The following is a 26,756-nucleotide window of genomic DNA, read 5'->3' as shown; positions in this document are numbered from 1 at the left end:
ACATATGTATATGCTGAATTTCATTTCATTCCACAACACAGCAATTGGTGTATTCACGTTTTCTTTGACTTCACAAAGGCACAAACACATTATTTTCTATATAAGGCTCTAAATGAATTATCATATATTATGATATTATGATTTATCAATATCTGTATCTGTGACATATGGTTAGTAGAATAAGGCTGTTAACCGCTACGACAATGTCCGAAAGGTCGCATGAGTCTTTATTTTAAATTTCGGCTTTATTTTAAAGTTTTCGGTGTAAAGATTCGCTAACATCCTCATGCCGTTTTTTCTGTTTCTCCGTTGGCTCTTCCACATCCACAAGTTATAATCTGTGCAGAACCGAGGCTTCAGTGCAGGGAGGAGGGATGGCTTTGATCAGGAGACGCTGACAAACTGGTGAAATTTACGGCCGTGGCCGCCTCGCTCTGCTTCTTGATTCTCATTTCCTCCACCATTACAGCCCTGCACAGACACTTATTAACAGGCAGGACATAAAGCATGCTTCTCCCTCAACAAACTCGCCTTTGTACCTCAAAATAGCAAAAGGTGAAGACATGAAAAAGGAACAATTCCAATAATGGGGAGTGAGTTTGTACAGATGGTATTAATATTCATCTCAAACTCCAGGTACAACCTGAACATTAAACTTACAGACAGTTTTCCATTTGATGTTATGGGGTATAGGGTTATATCATGGCATTCAGATGAGACTTTGAAGAGTTAATAGCAACTTAAGTGGAAAAAACTGTGAAAAACGAACCCGGATGTTAACGTATTGAGACGTGAGAAAATGAAGAGAGTGTATCTTTGAACTAATAGGCACAGTTTATTCTTTGTTATGTATTTTATTACAAGCAACATCAGCCAACTGCAGCGTTTGCTGGTTGCATTGCGACTGAAGGACTAAACACCCTCAAACTGATCTGAGATCCTCGAGAAGGCAATATTTGCTACATGGAATTCATGTGTTTTTATTTCCCTGTAATACTCTCGTTTGTTGCTTAAGGTAGTGATCAAAGGCTAAGAAAAGGGTGGCGAAGATGAGACTCAGAATAGAAAGTTGAAGCCCTCCTCAGGTTTGAAGCATGAGGAGGGAGTACTGTTTCATAACGGGGGCTTTTACAGTGTGCATTTCACCCAATGGCTCCCACCACACCTTCTAGCAGCATTGCAGGGGTATAAATCTTTGAAGAACTGCAAACTGCGTCACACATGCACACCCAGAGTCGTAGCAGTCCCGCCCTGTTACAGAGACAATCCAAGAGGCCTAAGGTCTTAAGGTCCAGAAGTGTGTGTGTGTGTGTGTGTGTGTATGGCGCGGCGAGGGGACAAAGATCAACGAACAGTGCAGCAGCAGGTAAACCATCGTCAGAAGAAAAAAACATGTTTCCAGGAAAGAAGTCAAGGAGACATTGCTTCCTCGCCTGAATTGGTTTAAAACAATATTTATTTTTACGGATAAATGCTGGCACTCAACATTGAACCTAAAATGTGCTCCTAAAACAGAAATCTGTGAATAGTCTCTCTCTTCTTTCCTTAATATTTTTAACAGAGCATTAATCTGTACTGACATATTTTACTTAACAGTAGCAATATCACGGAATAGATAGACATAATATTTCTGTATACTATTCTAAAGTACCAATACACCATGTCCTAATTATGAATTAAAAGTGCTGAATTACTTATTTTCTAAATTTGTGTATTATTACATTGGGTTATTATTAGTGATGCTATAATAACTTAGGCAGCTGGTAAGGATGGGTTAAATTGGGTTACCAGTACTGGGTGACTTGTGAATTTGCCTCCAGGAGTCAGTAAAGTCTTACATGTAATAATATTACATACTCTATTTGTTGTTTCACTTTTTGTATTATTCCGTATATATACGTTCTTCTCAAGACTACTAAAAGCAGCATACAAAAAAAACAGTGAAATCCTGCGTAGCCTCAGTAATTTCATGTCTTTATTGAGTCTTTATTATATGGTGTCATACAGCAATACATGAGAATAACATCAAACAAAATACCATATTAACCACATTCAATTCCTATGCTTTTGTTGTCATGGTAGCTCTAATAATGAGATAATAATGCTTACACATTCCACTGAACAGAATCACACACATCACACATATGGCAAGAAAGAAAGCTGCTGGTGTTTTAAGGCATTTTACATCCTACTGTTATTTGTTCTGTGGCTAAATCTTAATTGGTGTATTTTATATTTGTGACATACCGGGTTTTCAGAAGAAATGCTTAAAGTTTTTTTCCCTGAAGGGATGTTGCATGTGCACTTAAAGTTTGGCAGTAGAGCAAGTAAAAGTGAACTTTACCTCTTCAGACACAAATGAATGACGATTTTGGTCTACTGTTTAAAGATAAAGAAGAAAGAAAAAAGAACCATTCATCGACTGTTACAGCTGTGTATTACAAAATGCAGCTTATATTTAAACTTCTTGTACATTTATTCTGCTTTACACTGGAATTCACTGATTCAGAAAACAAAATGCCCAACTTACAGGTTCGCTGCCCTCTACTTAATTATGATAGGCCACTGTGTAGAGACACAGAAACACTCACTACAGCACTAACATACTATCACAAGCCTCAAGTATAACAACAGAAACCCAATCCGCACCAGTGTGCCGTGCAATCAGTAGTTTTTTGTTTTTAACCTTTGTGCAGTTTGTCAGGATGAGGGTCGCCGTGATCATCAGCAGGAGAATAACTTAGAAACACACAAGCTACACGACTCTCATACTGCGAGACTTCTAGTGGGGAGGTACGGCAGACATTTTGTCCAGCCACGGCCACGGTTATAAACCGAAAACTTGTTGTTTCAAACATGTGGTGGTGTAGCGGCTTCTGACTGAATTTGGTAGCTGCATTTTACCTCCTTTGCACCATCTTTGCTTCCCTGTTCCCTCCATCCTTCATAACATATTGTGCAAACTGTTTACCAAGTTTGGTTGTTTTGTGCATTAAATTGGATTTTTTTTTGTCATTATACTCATAGCATGGAGTTCTACCCAAATCACATTCTATTGGCTTACATGTCTATTAAAGTTATTTATGAGAGTTGTGCGTGATGATGCTCAGCACGGTAGATGGTGAGCAACGGCCGATGGATTCCATGCAAGCAGGACATCTACATACACCATGCAAATTATGCTTGATTTAAACGTTTCCTTTTTTCAATTCTCTAATGGCTTAACATACTGTCATGTAACATGTTTATCTTGGCTGTAGACTGTGTGCTTCCTCACTGAATTGTTTGTATCATATAAGTGGATGCGCACACGTGCTTTCATTGGAATGTGTTGAGAGTATTTCACAGTTTGTGGTTGTAGTGAATGACCAGTCATTATTTACGTGTTTAAGTATCACATATTAAAGTAACATCAGCCCAAAGTGTGACAGACCAGCCTATTACTATATTTTAAAGGGCTGCATTTCTGTAAAATATGCTACCTACGATAAGTGCTTGTTATTGTTTGATGTTGAGTGTGTGACGGAGAAAGACAGAGTGCTGATGTACTGTTTGTTGTTGTGAAGAATGGTGGTAACAGAAGAGTTACCATTGTTTTCCTTTGAGGAACACACGTGGGTGATAAAGGACAGGGAGAGAAAACGACACCCAAAACCAACATATAGATCCCAAATTCTACACATCTGTGGACATCCAACACACAAAAGTGCAGATGGAAACCAGGATGATCTTAGTATGCTGGTCATATGGAGGCAAAGTCATCATCTGAGATCCCCACTAGTGTTGAAATGTAAAGGCTCAGGATTTATTTTAGCTTGGGAAATGAAAAGTGGTATGGGTTTGCAGGGTAAAAGGTGAAAAACAAGCTTACAGTCGGCCCTTAGATTTTCTGATTGGTTGAAATGTCGCTGGGGTCTTGCTGCTTCTCCATCTTCTTGGTGGTGGTGACCACGGTCTCCTCGTAAACTTCACGCTGGGACACCTTGGCTCCAGACTTGCTCTGCTGCTGCTGGTCCTCCTCCTTTACCTCCCTCTTGTAGCTCTTGCTGGGGCTGGTGTATATACGGCTCTGGTAGTTGTAGCCTTGCCCAAGGCCTGCGCTCATGGAGGAGCCAGGATAGCCTATCCCTGTCCCGATGCGGGTTTCCTCCCCTTCCAGTAGTTTTCTGCAGAGAGGGCGATGGAGGGAAGGGTTTACATAGCATAGAGATAACAACAAGATAAGAGGTGTTGTTATGGGACAGAATTTTAAACAAGAACGAGGGGATTCTTTTTGTTTTTAAATATTTAATTTTACAGAAGTTATCTAACTGTTAGTGATTTGTCTTTGTGAGAAGAACCTACCTGTAAGCTGCTATTTCAATATCCAGTGCCATCTTGACATTCAGCAGGTCCTGGTACTCCCTCAGGTGACAAGCCATCTCACTCTTAGTGGCCCTCAGGTCATTCTCCAGCTCTAGCATGTTGTCCTGTGAACCATCGAACAATACCGGGGTTCCACATTTTATTTTTAACTAAAAACATTTCTTGGCCAAATAAAGAGCTCTGTCAATGTTAGCCTCTCTATCACGCGGCCTCACATTTAAGTAGTTGATTAGCATAATTTGCTTTGCCCTAAAACGTATGCTCAATTCAAAACCACACTGAAGTCACTCATTTAGAGCACACACACAGTCAGAGGGCGTTGTCTGATGCAGCAGCTGAGCCCTCTGTCCCGGGGAATGGTCTTCAGCACCATGGACAGCGCTCAGCTGTTCTATTGTTTTGAAAACGCTTTACAGTGTGTTAACATTAATACAAATATTTAGTTCATGAATACAATGTGAGATTTACTAGTTTAGAAAAACGGTAACAAAGTCTTTAAAAGCTGTTTACCTGGTAATTTCCAATCTCCATGTTGTGCCTCTCCTCCATCTCCCGCAGCTGCTTTTCCAGAGACTCGTTGGTTCCCCTCAGACTCTCTGTCTCGATCGTCTTCGACTGCAACTGCCTCCTGAACTCGCTCAGTTCCTCCCTGCTGGCGCGGATGGCATCATTACTCCGGGTGGCCTGATCGGACAGGTCGGCGAACTTGGTCTTGTACCACTCCTCGGCGGAGTGCAGGTTCTTGGACGCCATGGACTCGTATTGGCCTCGAATCTCCTTGAGGGCCGAGGTGAGATCTGGCTTGGACACCTCCATCTCCACAGACACCTGGGCGGCGTGGATCATTTCAGTCAACTCGACCACCTCCTCCTCGTGCACCTTCCTGAGGAAGTTGATCTCGTCCAGCAGAGATTCCACCTTCTTCTCCAAGTCCAGGCGCACCATGGTGGCGTCGTCCACATCTTTCTTAAAGGCCTTGAGGGTGACCTCCGCGTCCTCCCGGGCACGGTACTCCTCTTCGTATTTACCCCTTAACTTCTGCAGGTCGTCTTCAATACAATCCCTCTCGATGACGAGCTGGGACTTCTCCCCGTTCAGCTCTTCGAGCTGCGAGCGCAGTTCGCGGATCTCTTGTTGGTAGAGCTCGGCCAGGCGGGACGGCTCGGCCTGCCGCTGGCGCAGGGCGCTCAACTCCGTCTCTAGCACTTTGTTGTGCTGCTCCAAGTTGCGCACTTTGTCGATGAACACTGCGAAGCGGTCATTGAGCCCCTGCATCTGTTCCTTCTCATTGGTGCGGACAATTTTGAACTCATTGTTGAGGACGCTGCTCTGTGTCAGGTCGAAGGTCTCCAGCGGCATTAGGCGGCCGGACTTTCTGTTGTACGCGCCGACGGATGAAACGTTGCTCCGGGATACAGAGGAGGACCGGTAACCTCCCCGCGAGGACACGTTCATCGGTGCCCGTGACGGAGAGGAGGCATAACGGGGAGAATCCCCGAAAATCTTCCTGTAGGAGGAGGAGGAGAAGGCTTCAGATCCGTAGCTCATCTTGGCTTGAATGGAGACAGAGCAGAGCAGTGGGCGCGTCTCGTTTTTATAGGGGGACCGACCCAATACCTCATTAACATCCGGACTCACTCGTCCCACATATGCGTCAGTTAGTCCGATGAGCGTGTCCTTTAACTCTTCTCGGTTTTAATTGTTTTATTAACAACAATCAACATCTATATACCACAACTGTTCTTCTAGTCCCAAACTGTGCACACAACACTGTTCTTTGTGTGGAGCAGATGGAACTGTCCTTCTGGCGCAGTGGTGCGTCGGTGTTTCATTGCTTGTTTCACATATACACTTTAAACTAAAAAGTCATACTGAAATGCTCCTCCTGAAGCATTTATTTTCTGTATAGTAAAGAAAAATATTACGAACTATTAATTGCCCCTAAATCCAACGATGATTCAATTTGCTCCAAAACTATATCTGTTGTGCATTGTTTCAATGCACAATATATTATGACATGTTATTACAGTTTTCAAATGAGTGTTTGTACCTTTTCTTCCCAAACGTTTGCAGTGAGAATTAATATAAAATGGATAAATAAAGAGATGCTGAGCTTGACTTTACGAGTTTAACTGGAAACTTACTCACTTAGGTGAGTGCACATGCTGCCCAAAACCAGGGTGGTAGCTAAAAAGAGACGTGAAGATGATCCATGCGTAACAACATGCACCTTATTTTGAAGTATTGCATTTGAGGTTGCACTTTAGGATTTTACAGCTGAACGTTAAAAAAAAGGTTTTAAAAGTTATTCATCTTAATTTCTCTTCATAAACTGAATGGAACGTATCAGCTGCGTCTTGATTTGCGCATGTTTGGTTTTGCGCAGCGGTCCCTTGAAAGCAGCACCCCTGTGACAGGTCTTTGCAGCCCTCTGCTGTCAGAGAACAGCACACTGCAAGCAAACATGACCACCACAGAAATATTAAGTCCAAAACCATAAAGGCTATTTTGACTGAAGCAAATGCGGCCTCCCGGCTGCTGTATGTTGAGATTAAGTGATGATGGAGGAACTGTGAACTGATATGAGTCATCGCAATTTCTAAAGAAGGATTACTGTGCAGATTCTTCCGATGTGATATGCCCCACAAATGCCCTGGAGAATATTTGTGCCTTTCACTCCAAAAATGTGTGCTGATATTAAAAAAAAGATTGCAAAGGTTATCACCCTGCATTATCACCCTGCAGCGTGCAGCTTTTGGTGGGGAGGCACGTAGTTATTATGACAATGAAAACTGATCTGATTCCCCAATTGAACTGCCTTTTTGACCTTTGCTGTGGAATTTTGAAGGCTATTTATTGACTTCTGTTACGGGCCAATAGTAGTTTTGCATCTGTGCTTGGGCAGAATGAATCTAAAATGAAAACACTGAGATTATTACATACAACATTAAGTTTTACGAGAGTTTGGGTTTGTTCAAATCCAACGGCTATAACAGACTCACAAACTATTTCATAGTTCTCTTAATTTTAGAACAAAGCGGCAGCACAAATACAATGTTCTCTTTACTGAACACGTGAACGACAATGAATGAGCGCTAAAAATCACCGCTTAAACCCCAAAGCCATTGCTTTATTTCAGACTTCTGCACTCGAATACGTTTCAAAGAGTACTTTTTACTCCATTGTATGACACCTATAATTAGTATATAGTAAGTTTTTAGATGAAGAATTTACACATCACAATTATTGAGTCTGTTATACACATATACAGTAATAAGACACACATTCCAATTTTGAATCTCCAACAAAGGTTTCCACATTTTATTCAAATGATTCCATCAGTCTCTCAAGTCTTACAATGTATTAAAATGATTCACAGGCCAAGAACTAAGATGAAACAAATGAGTACACATTTGTGTGACAGAACATTTTCTTCTTTCCCATTCCATTAACCATGACTGCTCAGATGCAACCCTTTGGAGGACGCCTGAGCCCTAGATGGTGAACTGAGGATATGAGATAGATCAAAAATACTTTTGAATTACAACACTTTCAATGTCACATGTACAAATAAATCAGTCAATTTACATCAATTTTTTGGAGTGTATCTGCCGCCGCTGATGATAAGAATCACAGATGTCATCACATTTATCTGCACCTTAAGCCCTCAGCAAACCCGAGACAACTTATCTTGACATTGTCATTGACGTCTATTGTGCTTTCTTGAGTTGTTTCATTTGAGTTGAATAAATGTGAGTACTTCGTGACAGGATTCGCGATTCTTTGCGATGCTGCAGGTCCACTATACGCAGATTAACTGTTGCATCAAGATTCATTAATGTTATCGGTCCAGGTTATCCCGATACCCCGCTGACGACACTTAGCCCCGCCTCCTCCACGTAGACCGATTAGCCCCGCCCACTTGACGTCGTCTCAATAGAGGTAGCGAGAGAGAGAGAGAGAAACAGCAGAGAGGAGGCACAGCAGCAACACTCGTCCGCTGCCCGGCTTCCCCCCTGAAGACAGAAGGAAGAAACCTCACATCGACTCCGACTTGTTTCTTCCACCGCTCAAGGCGCATGCGCAGTGCGACTGACCGTGCGGTTGTTGTATTCTTGAACTCAGAGGTGAGTACAGTAACGTCAGTTACGGCTGATCGCAGTGAAATCTGCCACCTCCCCCCCCCCCCCGCTGTTTTGCTGTTTCCTCCTTCGGAGCCAGCTGACGCGTTAGCTTTTGTCCGGTTGCGGTCGGACCGGAGGAACTGGACGGAGGCTGGTTAGCTCTCACGGAGCAGCGAGAAGCGAGAGGTTGACCTTTAACAATGAGGCTTTTCTGTGCTTTCAGGTTACGACACTTTCGCAGTAATAAAAGCGTAAGCTGATACCCCTTTAACCGCGTTTGTTTTTGTCGCAGAAAAGCCTTTTATGTTGACAGGGCCAAAGATGCTTGTGAAACGTACGTGTAACGTGTAACGTTCATGTTGATACACGACGACTTCCGCCAACGAAGCCTGTCACAAGTTATGCCCTTTTTGTTTCGTCTTCAGTTGTTTGCAGTAGTGTTTAGTTATTCCTTGGGGACCAGTGGACCATGAAGTCATAAAGAAAAGAAGAAGAAAAAATACACGTAATTACAGACAATTGGTGTAAAAAACAACAACAACAACAAATGTTTCGGTTGCTCTCGTGCAAAGCTATAAAGTCAACATCAATGACAGTGTAAGTGTAATACAGTGTTTGTTGATTTGTTAATGTCCGTCTGCCTCGGTAAGCCTCTCATCTGTGCTGGCAGCAAGGAGGAGGCCACTGACCTCCTCTGCCTCGCTTACTGACAAAGCGTCACCCCGAGAGAGCAGCAGCCCTACAAGGCTTCACATTCTACAGAGGCCGGGGTTTGCAAGGCATTCCAGGGATTGTTGTCTTCCTCTTTGGACTTGCCGCTTTTTGTCCAGGCCTTTCTGGTTGATAACCAGTCCGTGGGCTTCACCACATTAAGCACGTGAATGTTTCCTACTGGTAAACGGCAGCATGACTGAGGAGATATTCTCGTGCGTCCTCGTGCCAGCCTGCAACATTATAGCAGAACATTGGACAGACTGGGTGGAATCTCAATATTTTTGCTTTGTGTCCTCAATGAATGCGGTGGCCCATCCGGCCTGACCTCTTGTACACGGAATGTTCCCGCAGGCCCCATCCTACGCTCCCCCACCATGACCTCTATCTGATTTTTGTTGTTTCAGAGAACATCCCTCATTGAAGGATGATGGATGGTGATTAAACTGTCGGGATCATACAGTTCATACCTCCTCACTTCCAATGTTGAGCATGTACAATTTAGCAACACAAAAATAAAATTGCGGACTTGTAAAGTGGCCAAAAATCTGAGAGATTGCAAAGGTCCAGCAAACCTGAGTAGTAGTGATGCTGTTGCACAAGGGTTCAAGTACCATTACACACATTTCACAGACCTGAATAACTTGGTGACAACCCGCCATGGAACCAATAATAGACAGCGACACCTTGTGCAAAGTACCAGTCAAGAAGACTGCACGGCATGCCTGGGATGCATGTCACCAGGCTTCTGATGTTTTCGGCAAAGTCAGTCGGTAACACATCAACGTTTGGGATCAACCTTGCGTTCCTGATGCAATAGAGGTCGAGGACGGCTGATTCATGCCTCCTACTCAAGCTGCTGCTTTCCAGCAAGTAAAGCTCGCGACAGGTCAATCAGTACTTACGCTGACAACCCTGAAGCACAAACTCTGGACGACTAAAGGTGGATGAAGAGAAGGTGATCTGGGGTTGCCATCTCTCATGCAGTTTGAAATATATGTGGTTAATGGAATTTATTGAAAGGATTACCCAAGAAATAAGCGTAAAATACAAAAAATGTAGAGGCTCCTTTTCAGATGACTTCAGTTGCTTGTTTAAGTGAACGTTGTTAGTGGTTGACCATACATTTTTTTTAACTGATTTATTTCTTTCCTTCTCCTCAGAAACTTACAGGTTTTAAAGATGACCACTTCATGGAGTGACAGACTGCAGAACTATGCCGACCTGCCCGCCAACATGGACGGTGTATCGATGAAAAAGTACAGAAGAGAGCCGTACCACAGGTAAGAAACACAATGTGCATTTCAGAGTAACTCAAACTAGAGTTACTCAGATGGGATAGTTTTCTGTGTCATAAATGGAGCAGCCAGACAGTACATGCTATTTATGTGTGTGCATACAAGTTTGGTCTTAACAGATACACATATTTCTACAAACATATCTTAATCAATACATCAAATGTGAACAAACCGTTCCACCATCAGGATACTTTTTTAAAGTAAAAACTTTGTCATTCAGATTGGGAACAAATTGGCTGAGGAACCTCAAACTCCTTCCATTATGTAGAGCTGACGTAAAAAGTATGTCCCATTATTTGTCCATCAGTAGATCACATTCAATGTGACCAAATTTACCATGACTTTCTCGCATTATAACAAGGTTTCTTCTCATCGTGTATTTCCTGTCTTACTTGTAATACAGAGCACGAGCCTTAGGTCACGCCGGCTCAATTTTGGAACTTTTTTTCAAGCTTTGGCTTTTTTTTTAGGTCTGGCTGGTTCATTGGTAGCAGTCAGGCTATTGGATTTTGTGTGTGTTCTTCTTACTGTTATGACAAATTCCTCTCTGCCTCAAACAAAAATGTCACGGGTCTGCTGAAGTCCGAGGCTGAGTGCATGAATAAGAAGCTTGTAGTTGGCTTGAAGGAAAACTAAGTACATTGATCTGAACGGTTGTGGCACTTGGTTCTTTTAACAACTCACACAATGGCACAGTCTTTTGATGGATACACTTCCTTGTTCCTGTACCTGTTGACCAGAAAAAGCCCCACCCCCCTTACGGAAACTCTCATGTAGTAATAAAACATGTGTTTCTGTTCAATGTTTAACAACATGCATGTGCACTTGGTACTGCTGTTCGTATACGTGGGCTGCACAAGTCACCCGGTCTGTGATCCCACCCCCCGACGCCTTGTAGATACTTGCATGCCAGCAATCACACGTGCAAAGATTACAAAGGTACAGAGGTTGGCTCACTAAGACGACGTGCTTGCAACAGCAGTATTTAGTTCAAGTATAACCGAGGCTCCTTGATCGCTCAGCCGTTCCTGTGAAATGTCAGAAGCCTTTGAAGGGGACCATGGGCTCATCCCACAGACAGACCGGGGCCATTACTTTAAATTAAGGGCTCAGCCACCACAATGCGGCCTGAGATCACATGGCAGAGTGCCGGCGACTCCACCAAACACGGATATCTCTGGGTCTCCAATCACTGTCTGCGTGAGATTAGAGCGCAGTGGGTACATCTGTGTGATTGGCGCACAGCTGCACTCAGATGGAGCGTGATTCGTCTGTTGTGGGTTAGGGTTCAGCCAGTAGTGTTGTCGGCAGGACCAAAGTCGAGGCGGTGATCAGCCACCCGACCCTTTGTCAATAGGGGCGAGAGAGCCATAATCCCCACCCCCTCAGCTATGATGTATGGATGTCCTTTACTGACCCCCCCCCCCCATGTGCTTTGAGCAAGAGGTCACGCGAAATGACAACAGCTCAACAAGATAGAAGAGATTTTGATTTAAATCCCTCTCTGGAAAAAGAGTTTACTCACTCAGCGGACAGGGATTCTGACAGTGGTAGTAGTTTGACTCTATATTATTGTCTATAGAAGCAGCGTTACTCCATAATTATCTTATAAGCAAAGCAAATAAATAACTTCATAATCAGAACGGAATTTAAGTTGTTACAAATATACATGCCACTGATAACATTAACCACTCTGTTAAAGTCTCTCATCTGAACTTGATTTATTGATCTTATGACTGAATTTGTATCTGAATTTGATCTGTTTGGGAAAACGTAGTTTTAGACTTGGCCTGACACAAGCCATTTTTATAATTATTCATTTGAGCGAGTCTTAATTTGAGCCTTTATTGTTTATATCATATACAAATGGCACACTCTTTCTGAATGTGTTTGTAAAAAAGTAAGAAAAAACAAAGCTTGCTTTTAAAGGACTGTCCTTACACAGTTCGTCAATGTTTGATCGGGTATACAGATGCCATTTATAAAATTTACATTAACAAACATTGCGGTTCAATAAAATGTGCTCCTGTGAGAACTGATTCTGCGAGTGTTTACGTGGAGCCAAATGTCGGTCTGCTTAGCAGCTGTCGCTGTGGGGCCGGGTCTTTTCTTGATTCTACCTGACTTGTGATTGTTCTGGATGTCTTTGAGGGCCCACAAACATCATGCTGCACAACAACAAACCCGATGGCCAACACGCAACAAAAGAGAAAGACATGGAATGACCACAATCATTTTTGCACAACAAGTCCGAAAATGTCTGAATAGCAAGAAAGCAAAGGGGGAGAGAGAGAGAGAGAGAGAGGGAGAGAGATGGTGGGAGGGGGGGCATTGTTTTTAGGTTAATAGGTGGGTCACACCAACAGAGTGTCAAACTGAGGTTTAATTTTGCACAGAATGCATCACCAGTCGTCCGCGGCGCTGTCCTCTAAGTGGGATCTGATTCACTACGGGTCTGCTGCCAGGTATTTAACGTCTCTACACTCCAAAGATGAGTTGCAGCTTTGCGTGGCGTAGCCCGGTTTCTGTTTCAGCGTGGCATATTTCATTTCCCATTAACGGACTTGCGTTATTTCTGGCATTTATTTATTTTTTAACATAGACTTGTGCTTAAATATCAAGGGACTGTCCCAGATGCTGAAGATGAGACATGTCGGCCTGTGCCAGTAGTCAGAGCAGCAGCTTGTGTTTTCTCTGTGCACGTCCTGTCAACAGCGTCCGTCACCGTGTCCACGATGGACTTCAGGGTCCCGATGGATGTGTGAGTCGGCACACCAGAGGCCCGTGGTGTTTCCTGCTCTGAGCTCGCTCTGTCAGGCTTCACAATCGCCCGGTGTTTTTTTGCAGCCACATGTGGCTTTAGGAAACTCAACCGCTTTTCTCTTTTGTTGCGCGTTTTAGTGCTGCGTAATTGTGTGCCGCTATTTTAGCAAGACTGTAGACGCAGGATTTATTTGACGATTGTATGCCGACGTCAAATGGCAAACGAATATTAAGGCCATAGTCTTCTGACACGCACTGTTTGATTGTATGTTCCAGTAATCTCAGACATTGGCACAACGGATGATTTCTTTGTGTGATATCTTTCATTTCTCTTTTCTTAAGATGTCTTTGTCCCTGAGAAACACTCTCTCACACTGTAGGGCTAAGTTAAATCTTTTTTTTTTAACCGCTTCTGTTCATTTAAAATAATACATTGATGATGCTTGATATGCAACGTGGCCTCTTTTTGCTCATGCTGGAACAAAAACCAATACATTTATTCATGTTACCATAATTAAAGCTATCTTGATATAATGGATTGGCGATGATTAAATAATGCTCCATGAGGTCTTGTTGGGTTCATATGTGATACACGGGCGGACTGTGGATTCCTGAGTTCATTGTCATTTACAGAAGAGGGACAGACTTGAATGAGCCTTTTGAAAATGTCAATATGAATACTTTGTCAAATTTGTTTTTCCACTAAAACCCCTAAACACCTGGTGTATAAATGTATGTTACAACTCGAATGTAACTGTGATGTCCTTGTGATGTATTTAAGACTATTTATTTTATCCCTCAATGGTTGTTTTAGGAGGTCCTTTGAGTCTGCCAGATAAACACTGGTCTTATGGATGCATTTTGCATTGTAACTAAATCCTCTACCTCAACTTGTTTCCCCCCAGAGTGTTTGTCAACAGAAGCTTGGCAATGGAGAAGATTAAATGCTTTGGCTTTGACATGGATTACACTTTAGCAGGTAAGTTGAATACACATTTATCTAAATAATACTATTAGTACAGAAAAAAATAATTGTTTAATTTCCTTGAATCATTTTATAAAAGCTAGGAAGCTGTCTAAAGTCCTTTTGAATGTGAAGATTTAAATACTTGTATCACTGTCTTGTTGCTAATTAAAAGTGTTGATTGGATTTTTTTTTTACTTACACCTTGAACAGTTTGATACCACATACATTTGGCCTTCTCTCTAATATTTAGTTAGAGGCTAAATAATTGAGAACAAAAAGGACGTTGCAATTTGGTAAGAGGGTTGCATAACCGAATGTCCTTCTTGTGTTCCTGTTAATAATGTAGACTACTAGTGTCACTTGATAGCCCAGATTGATTAAAATGTTTAGCTGTGTAGTAAATGTATACATGCAAATCAATCCCAAAAACGAAGAGAACAGCATTTTGTTAATGCCATTGTATGATTGAGGGATTTTTTTGGACTTGTTTGCCTTTTTTAATTTGCCGTTATTGAGTTTCCTTTCACCTTGTGATGTTTGCGTGGATGTTAAACTCCACAGTATCCCTCCTTTTCAACTCTATTTTTGGCTACCCTGCCCGCCCCCCAGGCAACTGCAGGTTATTGACCACATTTTACTATTTAGGTCGATGCCAGTGGCACATCGAGCTCACAAAAACGTCACAAATATCAAAGTAGATTTTTAGCGGGATGTTTTGTTCCCCTACCGACCCGTTGGCCAGGCCAAAAATATCCAGATTTTTCATGCCACTTTGCTCTGTGACTCAGCTCCAGTTTTTTGGTCTCACCGTCTCTATAAATAGATCCACCCTGACTTTGAAAAGCAGGTCATGTTTGTTGAGTTCACCGGCAAGGCCTCCCTTGAGAACGGGGATCACTCGTAGTCCCGGTCCGGCTCCGTACCCCCCACCCCCCCGTACACCCGCCCCCCCCGGCTCTGCCCGCAGGAGATTTCACACACGCTCAGCTGTTGACGTGACTCTCTTTATGGGCGCTTGTACACAAGTGTTAATGTTTGACTGGAAGCTTGGCTATCGCGTGTCTTTGGGAGGGCGCTCGGGTTCTGATATCACAGAGGAGGGGATGGAGTCACAGAGGAGCTGCGGCTCAGCCACAGCGCCCCGGATCACCGCAACATTCAGGCGGGCAAGTCCTTCTTAAATATATGTACACAATTAGTCTTACACACTTGACACTTTTGGCAATATGTTTGTTTCCCGCCTCAGTTTATCGTCCAAATACATGGAAGTCAAAAGTGGAAAACTATTGCAGTGGATGTGGACGTGTCGCACCATTTCATAATATTTGTAAACTAAATCAACATTGTATTACAACATTGTTACTCTGTGTGCTCCACAAGGAGAACACGCAGTGAGGCCCAGATTGCATCGAGAGCTCGACATAGTTTTGTCCTAGTTTTCCAACAGACGTTTGGCTCCCCAAGGCCGCACTCAAGTTTCCTCCCTTCGGCCCCATTAGTTTGATGGTGTTATGAATCCGTGACAAAGGCCTACATTTGCTTATTGTGTTCAAAAGATGAGTTGAGACGAGGAGTTCATACGCAAACTGATGTCTTGTCCAGTGGTCTATTAGTTGAAGGGTGCAGGTTGTTTATCTGGAGTGTGTGTGTGTGTCTTTGTGTGTGTGGGGGCGGCGGCGTGTACATTACAATTAGGCCTAAGACAACCTGACCGCCACACATGCCACACACACTTGAGCAAATGGAGCCGAGGGGGTATAATTAACTGGCAACCCTCTCATCTGAGACTGGAGGTAACCGATCCCTGAAGCTAAGCCCGCGTCTCTCCCAGATTTTAAGTAGATGGCCGCGTGTGTTTATGTGTGTGCGCGTGCGTACTGACAGCGTGAGAAATGGGATTGGCTTACAGCCGGGGAGCCAGGACCCCTATAAAACAGAAATGCAGGAGTCAAGGACACTGCAAGCGACAATGACATAGCTTCCGGTCTGAACACTAATGCTGTAACCCTACCTCTTTCTTAAATAACATTTAAGAATATTTTATTGGAAGCCTCGTTATCTGAAGTATGCAGCTTTCTATGTCTCTTCCAGCGTGAAAGCAGAAGTCAATCCAGCGTACCATTTGAGTCTGTCAGTATGTCAAACAGTGTGTGGCGTCTAGAATTACGTTTCAAAGGGATTCGTTGAAGCCAATTGGTGTCACGTGTTTGTGTTTGGAGAAGGCCTGGTTTTTCAATTTAAAGACGTGAAGAGGTCATACCGGTTGGCTTATGTGATTTGTGATTGTGGTCAGTGTTTTATGGCCTGTGAGAGCTTATGTCATGTGGTTATGTCACACCAGGGATTTTCTGCATTTGTTTTTCACTGCTCTTCTTACGGGTCTTAAGTGAGCAGGGCTCAGGTAGACAAATAGCATGTCGTGTTTTTCTCTCCACCAATTACATTTTGTGATAATTTAACTAATTTGTTTTAAAAACAGTTTTAAATGATTGAAATCTGAAATGTTGTGTAAAAAGACTAAATAATTTGGGATTGACACCCATTTGTGTGGTGCTTTTCATTTTATGTTAATATCATGTTTTTATTCCTAACTTCAAATGAACTTTTTTCCATTTTAATTTTATAAAGAAACTTTATAGTCTCACTTAATTAGTTTAACCAGTCTTTAGGGGCCTTAATGGGCCTATAAAACAGTGTGGCGTGTGGAGTGTGTCAAGGTCAACAAGTGGAAAGAGCCACCCACGAACTAAAGAAAGAGAGTGAGGGATCAGCCCCCCCCCCATCCCCCTCCAGGGGGCGTGTAGAAAACAGGCAACATACAACAACAGCACAGGCACATTCTTATATCGTATTTATAACATCTGACATATTGTTTTCCCCTGTGCCGCATAGTTTGTGGATCCTCTGCCAGCCTATTTTGAGCACAGCATCAATCTGTCTTTATTTCCAGAGCCCCCCCCCCCCCCCCCCAGCTTGGTTTAGGTAAATATCTGGCTCTCGCGCTTAACGGGGGTGCGTGCTTGCCATCAGTCTCAGCTGCACTCATCATCGCATGATCATGTTTCTTTGTGGATTTTGTGTGCAGAATGTAGTGGTCCTCGTTGAGGAGAGAAAGCGAGCAGGGCAACAAGGGTGTGTCATATGGGCATGGGGTGGGGGTGGGGTCACTTGATAGTGAGAACATGTCAAATTACTGGAGCAACAGAACAGACTCTCATGTGGACAGGGTCGCCTTAAAAAAGTGTCATCCGGGTGTTGCGCAACACGAGTGGGCTCCTATGACTGTGTGACCCTCTAATAACATGCTCGATGTGCACAGCGTCAACAACAGCTCTCCTCGGTATACATATTACAGTGTTTTCTGTCAATTTGACTTGTAAGTGTGCTCCTCAGGCCCTGCCGTCAGCAGATACAGATATATATATATTTACAATTGTTGTTTTTAGCAGGTAGAGCTGTCTACCACAGAGCAAGAAAAAGCTGAAGTAAATAACTTTTGAAAGACCAAAATAAGAGAATATTTGGCATTAATGTTCAATCAATGACTTGCATGATTTTTAAACTATCGAATGCCCTGAAGATTAATTATCCGACAATCAACTACTTAATAAAGCAATTCATTGTCTGTTTTTACTTTTTAGTTTAAAGTTGCTTATGGATAAAGCAGATTCACAAGCTGTGTAATTCTTTTGACTTGTAATGAGCACTGCAGAGTCATTTTGTAGGAGATCATACACCAAACTGTCAAACTGTATACTGTCATTCTATTTCGGAGGGGAATTAAGTAAAACATTGCTTATGCTTGTGTTCGTTTCTAGTGTACAAGTCGCCAGAGTATGAGTCGCTGGGTTTCAAGCTTACAGTGGAGCGCCTGGTTTCCATTGGTTACCCCCCAGAGCTGCTGAGCTTTGTCTACGACCCATCGTTCCCCACCAGGTTTGACCAACCGAACCCCACAGCACAAACCTCATGATGATGCTTCTTTCATTGCCTCAGCTCTTTTCATCCTAACCCGTTTCACAAGCTAACCTCAAATGGATGTAGCCAGGATATTAAGCACAGCTAAAGGAGGCATCACCTCTTTAAAGTTAATTTACACTCCAAGAAAATCCTGCTGACTGTAATAACCTGTAACTGGAAATTATAGCAGGTAAAATATTAGATATGCTAAGTGTTTAATTCGGTATTGTAAACTTACAAGAGCATTTATTTGCTCTGACTTTTCAGGGGTCTTGTTTTTGATACCATGTATGGAAACCTGTTAAAGGTTGATGCCTACGGTAATATTCTGGTCTGTGTCCACGGATTCAACTTCCTCCGAGGGTGAGTTCTAAATCAGATCATTGAAGGCCAATTGCTCATATGAGATGGTGTCTACGTTTGTCTGCGCACAAGAAAGAGGACACATTAAGATTTAGTGTCGTCTTTTCGCTTTTCCCAGCCCTGAGATCCGGGAACGTTACCCAAACAAGTTCATCCAGAGAGACGACACGGAGCGCTTTTATATCCTTAACACACTCTTCAACCTGCCAGGTAAGGGCTCTGAGCACGGAGGGGAATTCAAATAAGAAAGAAGAGGTTTTAGCCAGAAGCTGACTAGTCCAGTGTGTTATTGGAGGTCAGAGCAGAAACCTCCCCCTGCAGGACAAGTGTTGATGACGTCTTCCTGTCTGTGTGTTTCCTTCACAGAGACCTACCTCTTTGCTTGTCTCGTGGATTTCTTCTCCAACTGTGACAGATACACAAGGTAAGGAGCCGTTGGTAACGCTCTGCGTCATGCAAGATGTTTCTGGGCACCGAATGGTGACACAAAGAGAGTCGCAAGCCAAACTGGGTCAAGAGCAAGCCCTACAGCATGGGAGGGTCCAAGTGTCTCATCTGCTAATCTTAAAAAAAATCAAATGGGAGTTCAGTCAAAGAGATGATACTTAAAAAAAAAAATTAATCTCCTCTACTAATTTGTAAAAAAAGCATGAATTCTTATCAGAATGAAATACGGATGACAAATGTTCTCACTAACTGAAGAGAATCACATCTTGATATACTACACGGTAATCTTTTTTTAATGTTACACTGAGGAGACACCAGTAAATTGGTAGAGACTGTAATCTGGAATGGCTGCATGTCCTTTGTCCTCTGAAACCTGGTTGTTGGTCTTTTAGGGGGAGAATACTTTCCTGTTTGGCTGGGGACCCCTCCAACAAGGGAAGCCTATCCCATTTAAAAGAAAAAAAACAAATGTCATGTTTTTGAAAAGCTTCTGTAAAGATGTGGCCTGTCCGATGGCTGTGTATGTGTGTGTCTCTGCCCCCCCCCCCCCCCACCCCCCCAGCTGTGAATCCGGCTTCAAAAATGGCGACCTCTTCATGTCCTATAAGAGCATGTTCCAGGACGTCCGCGACGCCGTCGACTGGGTCCACTTCAAGGTGAGGAACTCTGGATAGTTACCCCGTGGTGCTAAGGCCCCTGTCCGGACACGAGGTGGCTCAATACTGCTGTAGACGTGTGGTTGGCTTCCTTTGGGCCGGATCAAGGCATTATCACGCACTCCAGCAAGGGCTTTTAAGTTTGGAGGTTGTGTGGTCAAACACGTACGGCTGTTCTCTGGTGTATTAAAGTGCTCACGGAGGACTAACCGCTCATAAGCTTTCTTTATAGACAAGGCAGCAGATGTTATATATATTTTTGGAATAGATTTAATAGCAGATTGGCTTTGCAAACCACATCCAGTGTTTATTGTCACCACACCATTTTAAGTCTGCTTTGCTTTCGCTAAACACAGCAAAATGCCACAAGTCATCATCACCTGTTGTGTCTGGGTTGTCACACATGGCGGTTACTGAACGAAATTAGATGGTATTGTTTTGCAATAACTGTAAGTCATTTTAATCTGGATTTTCATTTGGTCTGACTCCCGTTTGTCACCTTGCAGGGTACACTAAAGGCGAAGACAGTTGAGAACTTGGAGAAATATGTAGTGAGAGATGTAAGTAGAACACACGCACACATAGTACAATACATACTCTGATAGGCTTGATCTCTTTTTATTCATTGTCTTCTTTACTCCAACCAGGGGAAGCTGCCTCTTCTTCTCAGCAGGATGAATGAAGTAGCCAAGGTGTTCTTGGCTACCAACAGTGACTACAAATACACTGACGTGAGTACAGACGATGATGATTTAAGGTCGAGACCCGTTACCTTGGATTGTTGCTGGACTTTCGGCAGCTGAATTGACCCCAAAAAATGCTGTTCCACACAGAAAATCATGAACTACCTGTTTGACTTCCCCCATGGCCCCAAGGTAAACACTGGCTTCGCTTCTATCACCCAGTTGTTGTTTTATGTAGGTAGAGGGGAAAGACACGTTTAATACGTTTGTGTGTCTCTGTATATTCTTTGTATCCAGCCTGGCACCTCCCACAGGCCCTGGCAGTCTTACTTTGATCTGATCCTAGTGGACGCCAGGAAGCCGCTGTTCTTCGGAGAGGGAACGGTGCTCAGACAAGTCGACACGGTGAGCAGACGCAGGACGCACAGCGGAGACAAACAGTGGGTTACAAATGGCTTCACTGTCCCACGTGTTAACGCAAAACAACAAAACCATGTTTCCAATGTTTCTCTACCCCTCAAACTGAATTATTATATTGTTCTTATTTTAATATAATAAGTACTATAAGTAATATATAATATATATATATATATATATATATATATATATATATATATATATATATATATATATATATATATATTTAGTACTATAAAAATATGATGTTTCTTTTCTCTTAAAAAAAACTGATCCGTTTAGAACTATGTGAGAAAAAAAATATTTGCATACTGGATGCAGCTTTCATGTTTTACCAAAACTGGTTCTATATCTGTCTTAAAATATAATCTAGAACGGAAAATGCTTTGCTCCTGTGATGGTCATGCGATCGATGGGATTGGGCCGTGGCTCCTGTCACTAATCCGATGTATGTGCTCCTGATTTCAGACAACGGGGCGTTTAAAGATAGGAACCTACACCGGGCCTCTGCAGCATGGCATAGTCTACTCTGGTGGTAAGTCTCTATAGGAGCATTAAGTCGTGTGGTCTAGTTGTGATTACTAAGCCTCGTCATCTTTCTCTAGGTTCCTCCGACATTGTGTGCGACCTGTTGGGGGCCAAAGGAAAGGACATAGTCTACATCGGGGACCACATCTTTGGAGACATCCTCAAGTCCAAGAAACGTCAGGGCTGGAGGACGTTCCTGGTCATACCTGAGCTTGCCCAGGAGCTGCACGTGTGGACCGACAAGAGCTGTACGTTTGTAGACTAACTCGCAAGCACAGGACTACAATCAAATAGAGTTACACGGGAGAAATAGTTTGTGCGTGTGTGTGTGTCTTTATTCCAAATGGTATCGTAGTGGCATTATAAAACAATCTCAACAAAAATACATGAGTAGGACATAAGCTAATTGGATAAAGGTCATATAATGATTAGGTGAGGCCCTGGATAGTCACAAGAGCCAACTTCTTGTAGAAAACTGGACATGCAGCGTGAATCTAGGTCGGTTCACCCTTTTCTTGTGTTTTTCAGCATTATTTGAGGAACTGCAGGGCCTGGACATTTTCTTGGCAGAACTCTACAAGTAAGAACTCTGTACTTTAGCCTCCGCTCCCTTCACAATAACCTCCCTCCTCAGCACGTCTCTTACATCCGGGTTTTTTTCTGCTCTCTGCTGAAATAAGAGTGTCTGTCAGAGAACAAAGGGGTCTACGGGGTAAAGGTCAAACGGGCAGGCTTGCCTGATGACCTGGTTCACTTAAGGATATTCATAGCCTGGAATGACTCGCTTTTTATTGTTGACCTCACCCGATTTAACCTTTCAGTAAGCTTGATATCAATATCCTCCCCTACACCACCGTCCTACCGTCTTTCTCCTCCTCCCCCCTCAGACATCTGGACAGCAGCAGTAACGAAAGGCCAGACATCAGCACTCTGCAAAGAAGAGTCAAGGTACGGCCTTAATCACCTCTGTTTCTATGACAACAAGTTGTGGGAGATACCTGGACACCCCTCTAGAGGCGGCCTAGTTACCAATGCAAATTCAAAGTGTGTTTGATAGCGTTTATGTGTCCATTGTTTTCTTATCTTTAACAACCCCCCCCCTCAACAAAGACTCCTCTCTCTCAGAGCCTGGGGAAGTGACTGCTAGTTCAGTTGTATCAATGAACATCTAAATATCCATACTGTCTGTAGTAGAATTAATTTTGTTGGTATGCTTTTGCAGGCTCCTCAGTTTCATCTGTTCACCTTCTTGCCTTTTTTAGAAAGTGACCCATGACATGGACATGTGCTACGGCATGATGGGAAGCCTCTTCCGCAGTGGCTCCAGACAGACTCTGTTTGCCTCTCAAGTGATGCGTTACGCTGACTTGTACGCAGCCTCCTTCATCAACCTGCTGTACTACCCCTTCAGCTACCTCTTCAGAGCCGCACACGTGCTGGTGAGTCACTGAATGTAAATTAAAGGAGCTGCGATAATCTGTGCACCTTAAAACGTTGGGGCAAATACCACCTCCTTATCTTACTGACACAGATACGACACTCTAGTCTGTAGACTTCTCTCTCAGGTCAACAGCTTTTAAAGGTAAATACAAGTAATTACTACTCCTTTACAGTGGTTTGACTCTTCAAGTTGGTGAAATACTCTGACCTCCATCATAGGGTCTGTTATTCATCCTAATAGTAGTAGTACTGCTCTATCTGCTGAGAAAGGGATTTGTATGAAGCCACTTCTGAAAAATGCCCAAAAGGTTCCCTCTCCAGTCAATCGGTGTGGACCGAAGACTCTGTTATTGATACGGTCAACCTGAGACTGAGGGGGATTGCTACTATCTTCCTTTTGAAATAGAAAGAAGCTTTCTGGATATATAATCTAAAGTTTAAAACCGGTACCTGTGTAACACCCACACACAGGCATTGTGCCAGACCCGCTGGTTAATTACAGAGCAGACTCCTCCAGTAAGTCGGCTGGTGTTGCTAAGTAGTTTTTTCACGATTTGTCCTCGCTCTTCCTCAGATGCCGCACGAGTCGACAGTGGAACACGCCCACGTGGACATCGACACAGAGTCGCCACTTGCCACACGCAACCGCACCCACTGCAGCAACTGCAAGGACCTGGACTGCAAACGCAACCAGCTGACCCGCTCCTTCAGCGAGATCAAACCTCCCAACCTGTTCCCCCAGACGCCTCAGGAGATCACCCACTGCCATGACGAGGATGACGATGAGGAGGAGGAGTAACGATATGCTGGACGTGGAGAGGAAAGCTTCTGCCTTCTCATGTTCCCCAGCAGAGTTGGCTACTTTTCTCTCTCAGAGTGAGGCAGGACGTGTGTGTTTATGTGTGTGCCAGTGGGTGTGTTTGTATCAATACTCTATGCAGACAAACAAAAACACACACATACAGGAGATTTCTGATGAAATAAAAAAGGACCAGTTCTCAAAAAGGACAGATTATATGAATCTCAGAAAACTGAGTGCACGTCCGGTCCTCTGAAAGCCAATCTAAGCTAGCTTCATTACAAAATTTCATTTTCGTATCATTAACCCATCAGACAGAACATTGCACAATGTTTTAAAATCAGACTTTTAGGACCTGCTGGTGGACTAATTAGATGCAGTCACATTTTCCATGCAATCTATCAGATATGAATTGGTGAAGTGTAGTTTCAATTGTAACAAACTAACCTTGCTGATTATAATTAAACAAAAAGCACTGCTCCTTTACAGTGAAAAAGAAAATGTACATACTGTTTTAAAAAACTTTTTTATATGCAACATGGGAACAACATTCATTTTTTAAAGTTGAGTTTTGCCTGTTTAACTAGTTCTGTGTTCTAACTTGTATGTGAGGGTCTGTGTGTCGCATCCTCAGTGATGGTAAGCTAGGAATCTGTTAAACTCAAGCACAGAGGCCCTGAAGCACAAGTTGGTGTTGGAGACACATTAAGATACACGAGTGGCTCTTGAACTGATATTTACTTAACAAGCATGACTGAGGACTGTAACTGTGTTTATGCCCAATAGACTATGACAAAGCTGAAGTAATGCAGTGTTTCTGGATTGGATGAAGGGTTTAACGCCACTAGCAGATAACATGCAGTGTTTTCTTTTGCTCCGTTTCATTAGGATGATGAAGGTTGAGTATTTAATTTGAGCAGGTTTTTATTTTATATGGAGGTAGAGCAACGCAGAGTTTATGTGATCTCTTTTCAGTGTGCAACAGGAGTAGGAAAGTGGCGTCAGAACGCAAAGAAATTAGACATCTTGTAGAATGTAGAAGCACCCTGACATGTTGGCATCGTCCACATCAATGGAGAGCGTTTCATTATAGTGTTCTTTTGAAAACTGGATGGCAATCCAAGTGTTTGCATTTGCATTAATATATAAAACATTATGAGGTTTAAAAAAAAGTTTATTGAGAATTGCTTTTCTAAGAATAGTTTTCTTAAGGATGTTGTCTCAGTGCACGCTCATCTTCTGCAAAAAATTACACCTGACCGGAGGGTTAGAGCCAGCTTCAGATAAGGGCGCCAGCTACACATTTTTTCAGAGCCAGCAGAAAGACGGACATTTCTATACCTCATATGAGATAAAAAGTGATTTGAGAACAGTGCTGATGGAGAGGATGCATTGAGTCGCTATCACTGGTATGTCCCATTTGTTCCAGTTCAATTTGTGTGTCTAAATGCATTGGCGTTATTATGCAGAACAAAATCTGCCTGAATTATCTTTTTTTCTTTCCCCCTTTTAACCAGTGTATTGTCTATGTTAACTTTCCTCAAAGTTTTTATATTTGGTCTTGACCTGCTGAAACAGTCCTGTAAGTGTTGGACCGGTCGGATGTTTTAGGCCATAAAAAGGGAAAAAACATGCCATTTAATTTTTGCATCATTTTCTGTCTTGATGTGATGAAAGGTGAATGTGTTTCACTCTGTAAAGGCTTGTGGGACTTTACGAAACATATCAGCTCTTTCATCACTGTCATTATTTTTTTTTTCTATTTTAGTTCCTTTACTTTTTTAAATGAAATATTCTCAATTATAGGAAGGAAATAGCTGACGGTTTCCTTTGCATACTTTTTAAATGCAAAGAAAACAATAAGTGTATCTCTTCTGGTAGTTCTGATACCTTTGGTAGTATTGATTTACTTTTTTTGGAGTGTCATTATTGTTTACCCGGACACAAAAACCTGTTAAAATAAAATGAATTAAACCGATATGCTTATTGTAGTCACTTACCATGTAGTTATTTTTTACAGCTAGTGTTTAAATGGTCTTGGTTTACAGAACTGTAAATAGATATTTCCATTTATTCATCACACAGAGTTTTAATCAGACTTAAGCCTGTTGAACTCTTTTTTTTTTTTTTTAATGAATGTTTGTATCCATTATTGTGATGCCCCAAATGAGTCCACAGTAACCGATGCCACAGAAGTTTCCTTTCTTTTTCCAAACTATAGTAATTTTCTTTTAATGCATAACGATTCATGTTTCCCGAACAATGTTTTGTTTGTTGGATTCCAGAAAATATCCTGCACACTGTACATTGAGGTAAATTACTCTAAAATGTATAATAAAAATAGTTTTTCATAATCTCTTTATCTTTGTACTTTTGTCGGGTTGGATTACTAGCAATAAACCGTGTTGAATCATTAGGCTCCAGGTTTCTGGCATTTTGATGAATTGCTTTGTAAATCATACATGCATTATGATTACGTAATATATTCATAAGTGTTGTATTTTAATTATTTTTGCAGTAACAATAGATTGCTCATTATAATCCAGACACATGTATCAATCTGATATTATGATGACTTTTACCCCAGCGGGTGAAATAAGTATTGAACACGTCACCATTTTTCTCCGTAAATATATTTCCAATGAGCTATTGACATGAAATTTTCACCAGAAGAGCCAAGTAATACATACATACAAAGAAACCAAAACAGAAGTTCAGAAATAAAGTTATGTGTAATAATGTGAAAGGACACAGGGAAAATTGAACATATAGTATTAAGACGTAACACATTAGCATTGAACACGTGAAGAAAGGGAGGTGCAACAAGTTATGGAAAGCCAAGACAACAGCTGAAACCTATCAGTAATTAAAAAGCAATCCAGACCCTTGTCAGTGCAAATTAATATCAGCTGGTTCAGTCCCAACTGATGGCCTACAAAAAGGTCTCATTGCCAAGCTGCCACACAAGACACATCCCATGATGGGTAAAAGCAAAGTTAGTGAAGTTCATTAAGAAAGTAAAGCTCAAATACATTGTATCTTTCCATTAGCAAACAATATTAAACGCAAAACTGAGTTTAAGTACAAAGATGATGTATCATTTGCTTTTTAAATCACTCTCTTCCAGATGTCATCAATTGAAGCTGAATAACTACAAACATACAACAAATAAGAAAACGTAAAACACAACTGACAGTAAGTAAAAATAATAATATAGAATCCATATTTATATTCA

At 42.3% G+C, this 26,756-nt stretch overlaps 2 protein-coding genes across 2 annotated transcripts; one reads left to right on the top strand and one right to left on the bottom strand.

Moving 5' to 3' along the window:
- Nucleotides 1–1,953: 1,953 nt before the first annotated feature.
- On the bottom strand, nucleotides 1,954–6,139 carry inab (internexin neuronal intermediate filament protein, alpha b). The gene is made up of 3 exons (XM_037471264.2): nucleotides 4,876–6,139; nucleotides 4,345–4,469; nucleotides 1,954–4,166 (listed from the first exon to the last, which is right to left on the bottom strand). Exons 1-3 carry the CDS (start codon nucleotides 5,911–5,913, stop codon nucleotides 3,881–3,883), a joined length of 1,449 nt encoding a protein of 482 aa, XP_037327161.1. The 5' UTR covers nucleotides 5,914–6,139; the 3' UTR covers nucleotides 1,954–3,880.
- A 2,155-nt stretch (nucleotides 6,140–8,294) lies between these two features.
- Nucleotides 8,295–25,875, top strand: nt5c2b (5'-nucleotidase, cytosolic IIb). Its single transcript, XM_037471263.2, has 18 exons — nucleotides 8,295–8,492; nucleotides 10,364–10,483; nucleotides 14,167–14,240; nucleotides 18,047–18,164; nucleotides 18,456–18,551; nucleotides 18,670–18,761; nucleotides 18,918–18,975; nucleotides 19,561–19,654; nucleotides 20,161–20,214; nucleotides 20,302–20,385; nucleotides 20,488–20,529; nucleotides 20,635–20,742; nucleotides 21,223–21,289; nucleotides 21,360–21,530; nucleotides 21,811–21,862; nucleotides 22,170–22,230; nucleotides 22,545–22,721; nucleotides 23,297–25,875. Exons 2-18 carry the CDS (start codon nucleotides 10,383–10,385, stop codon nucleotides 23,519–23,521), a joined length of 1,674 nt encoding a protein of 557 aa, XP_037327160.1. The 5' UTR covers nucleotides 8,295–8,492; nucleotides 10,364–10,382; the 3' UTR covers nucleotides 23,522–25,875.
- The last annotated feature ends 881 nt before the right edge of the window (nucleotides 25,876–26,756 follow it).

This window comes from Pungitius pungitius, chromosome 9, assembly GCF_949316345.1.
Source record: "Pungitius pungitius chromosome 9, fPunPun2.1, whole genome shotgun sequence".
In the NCBI taxonomy this organism is placed as follows: Eukaryota; Metazoa; Chordata; class Actinopteri; order Perciformes; family Gasterosteidae; genus Pungitius; species Pungitius pungitius.
This window is presented reverse-complemented; position numbering and strand designations above follow the sequence as displayed.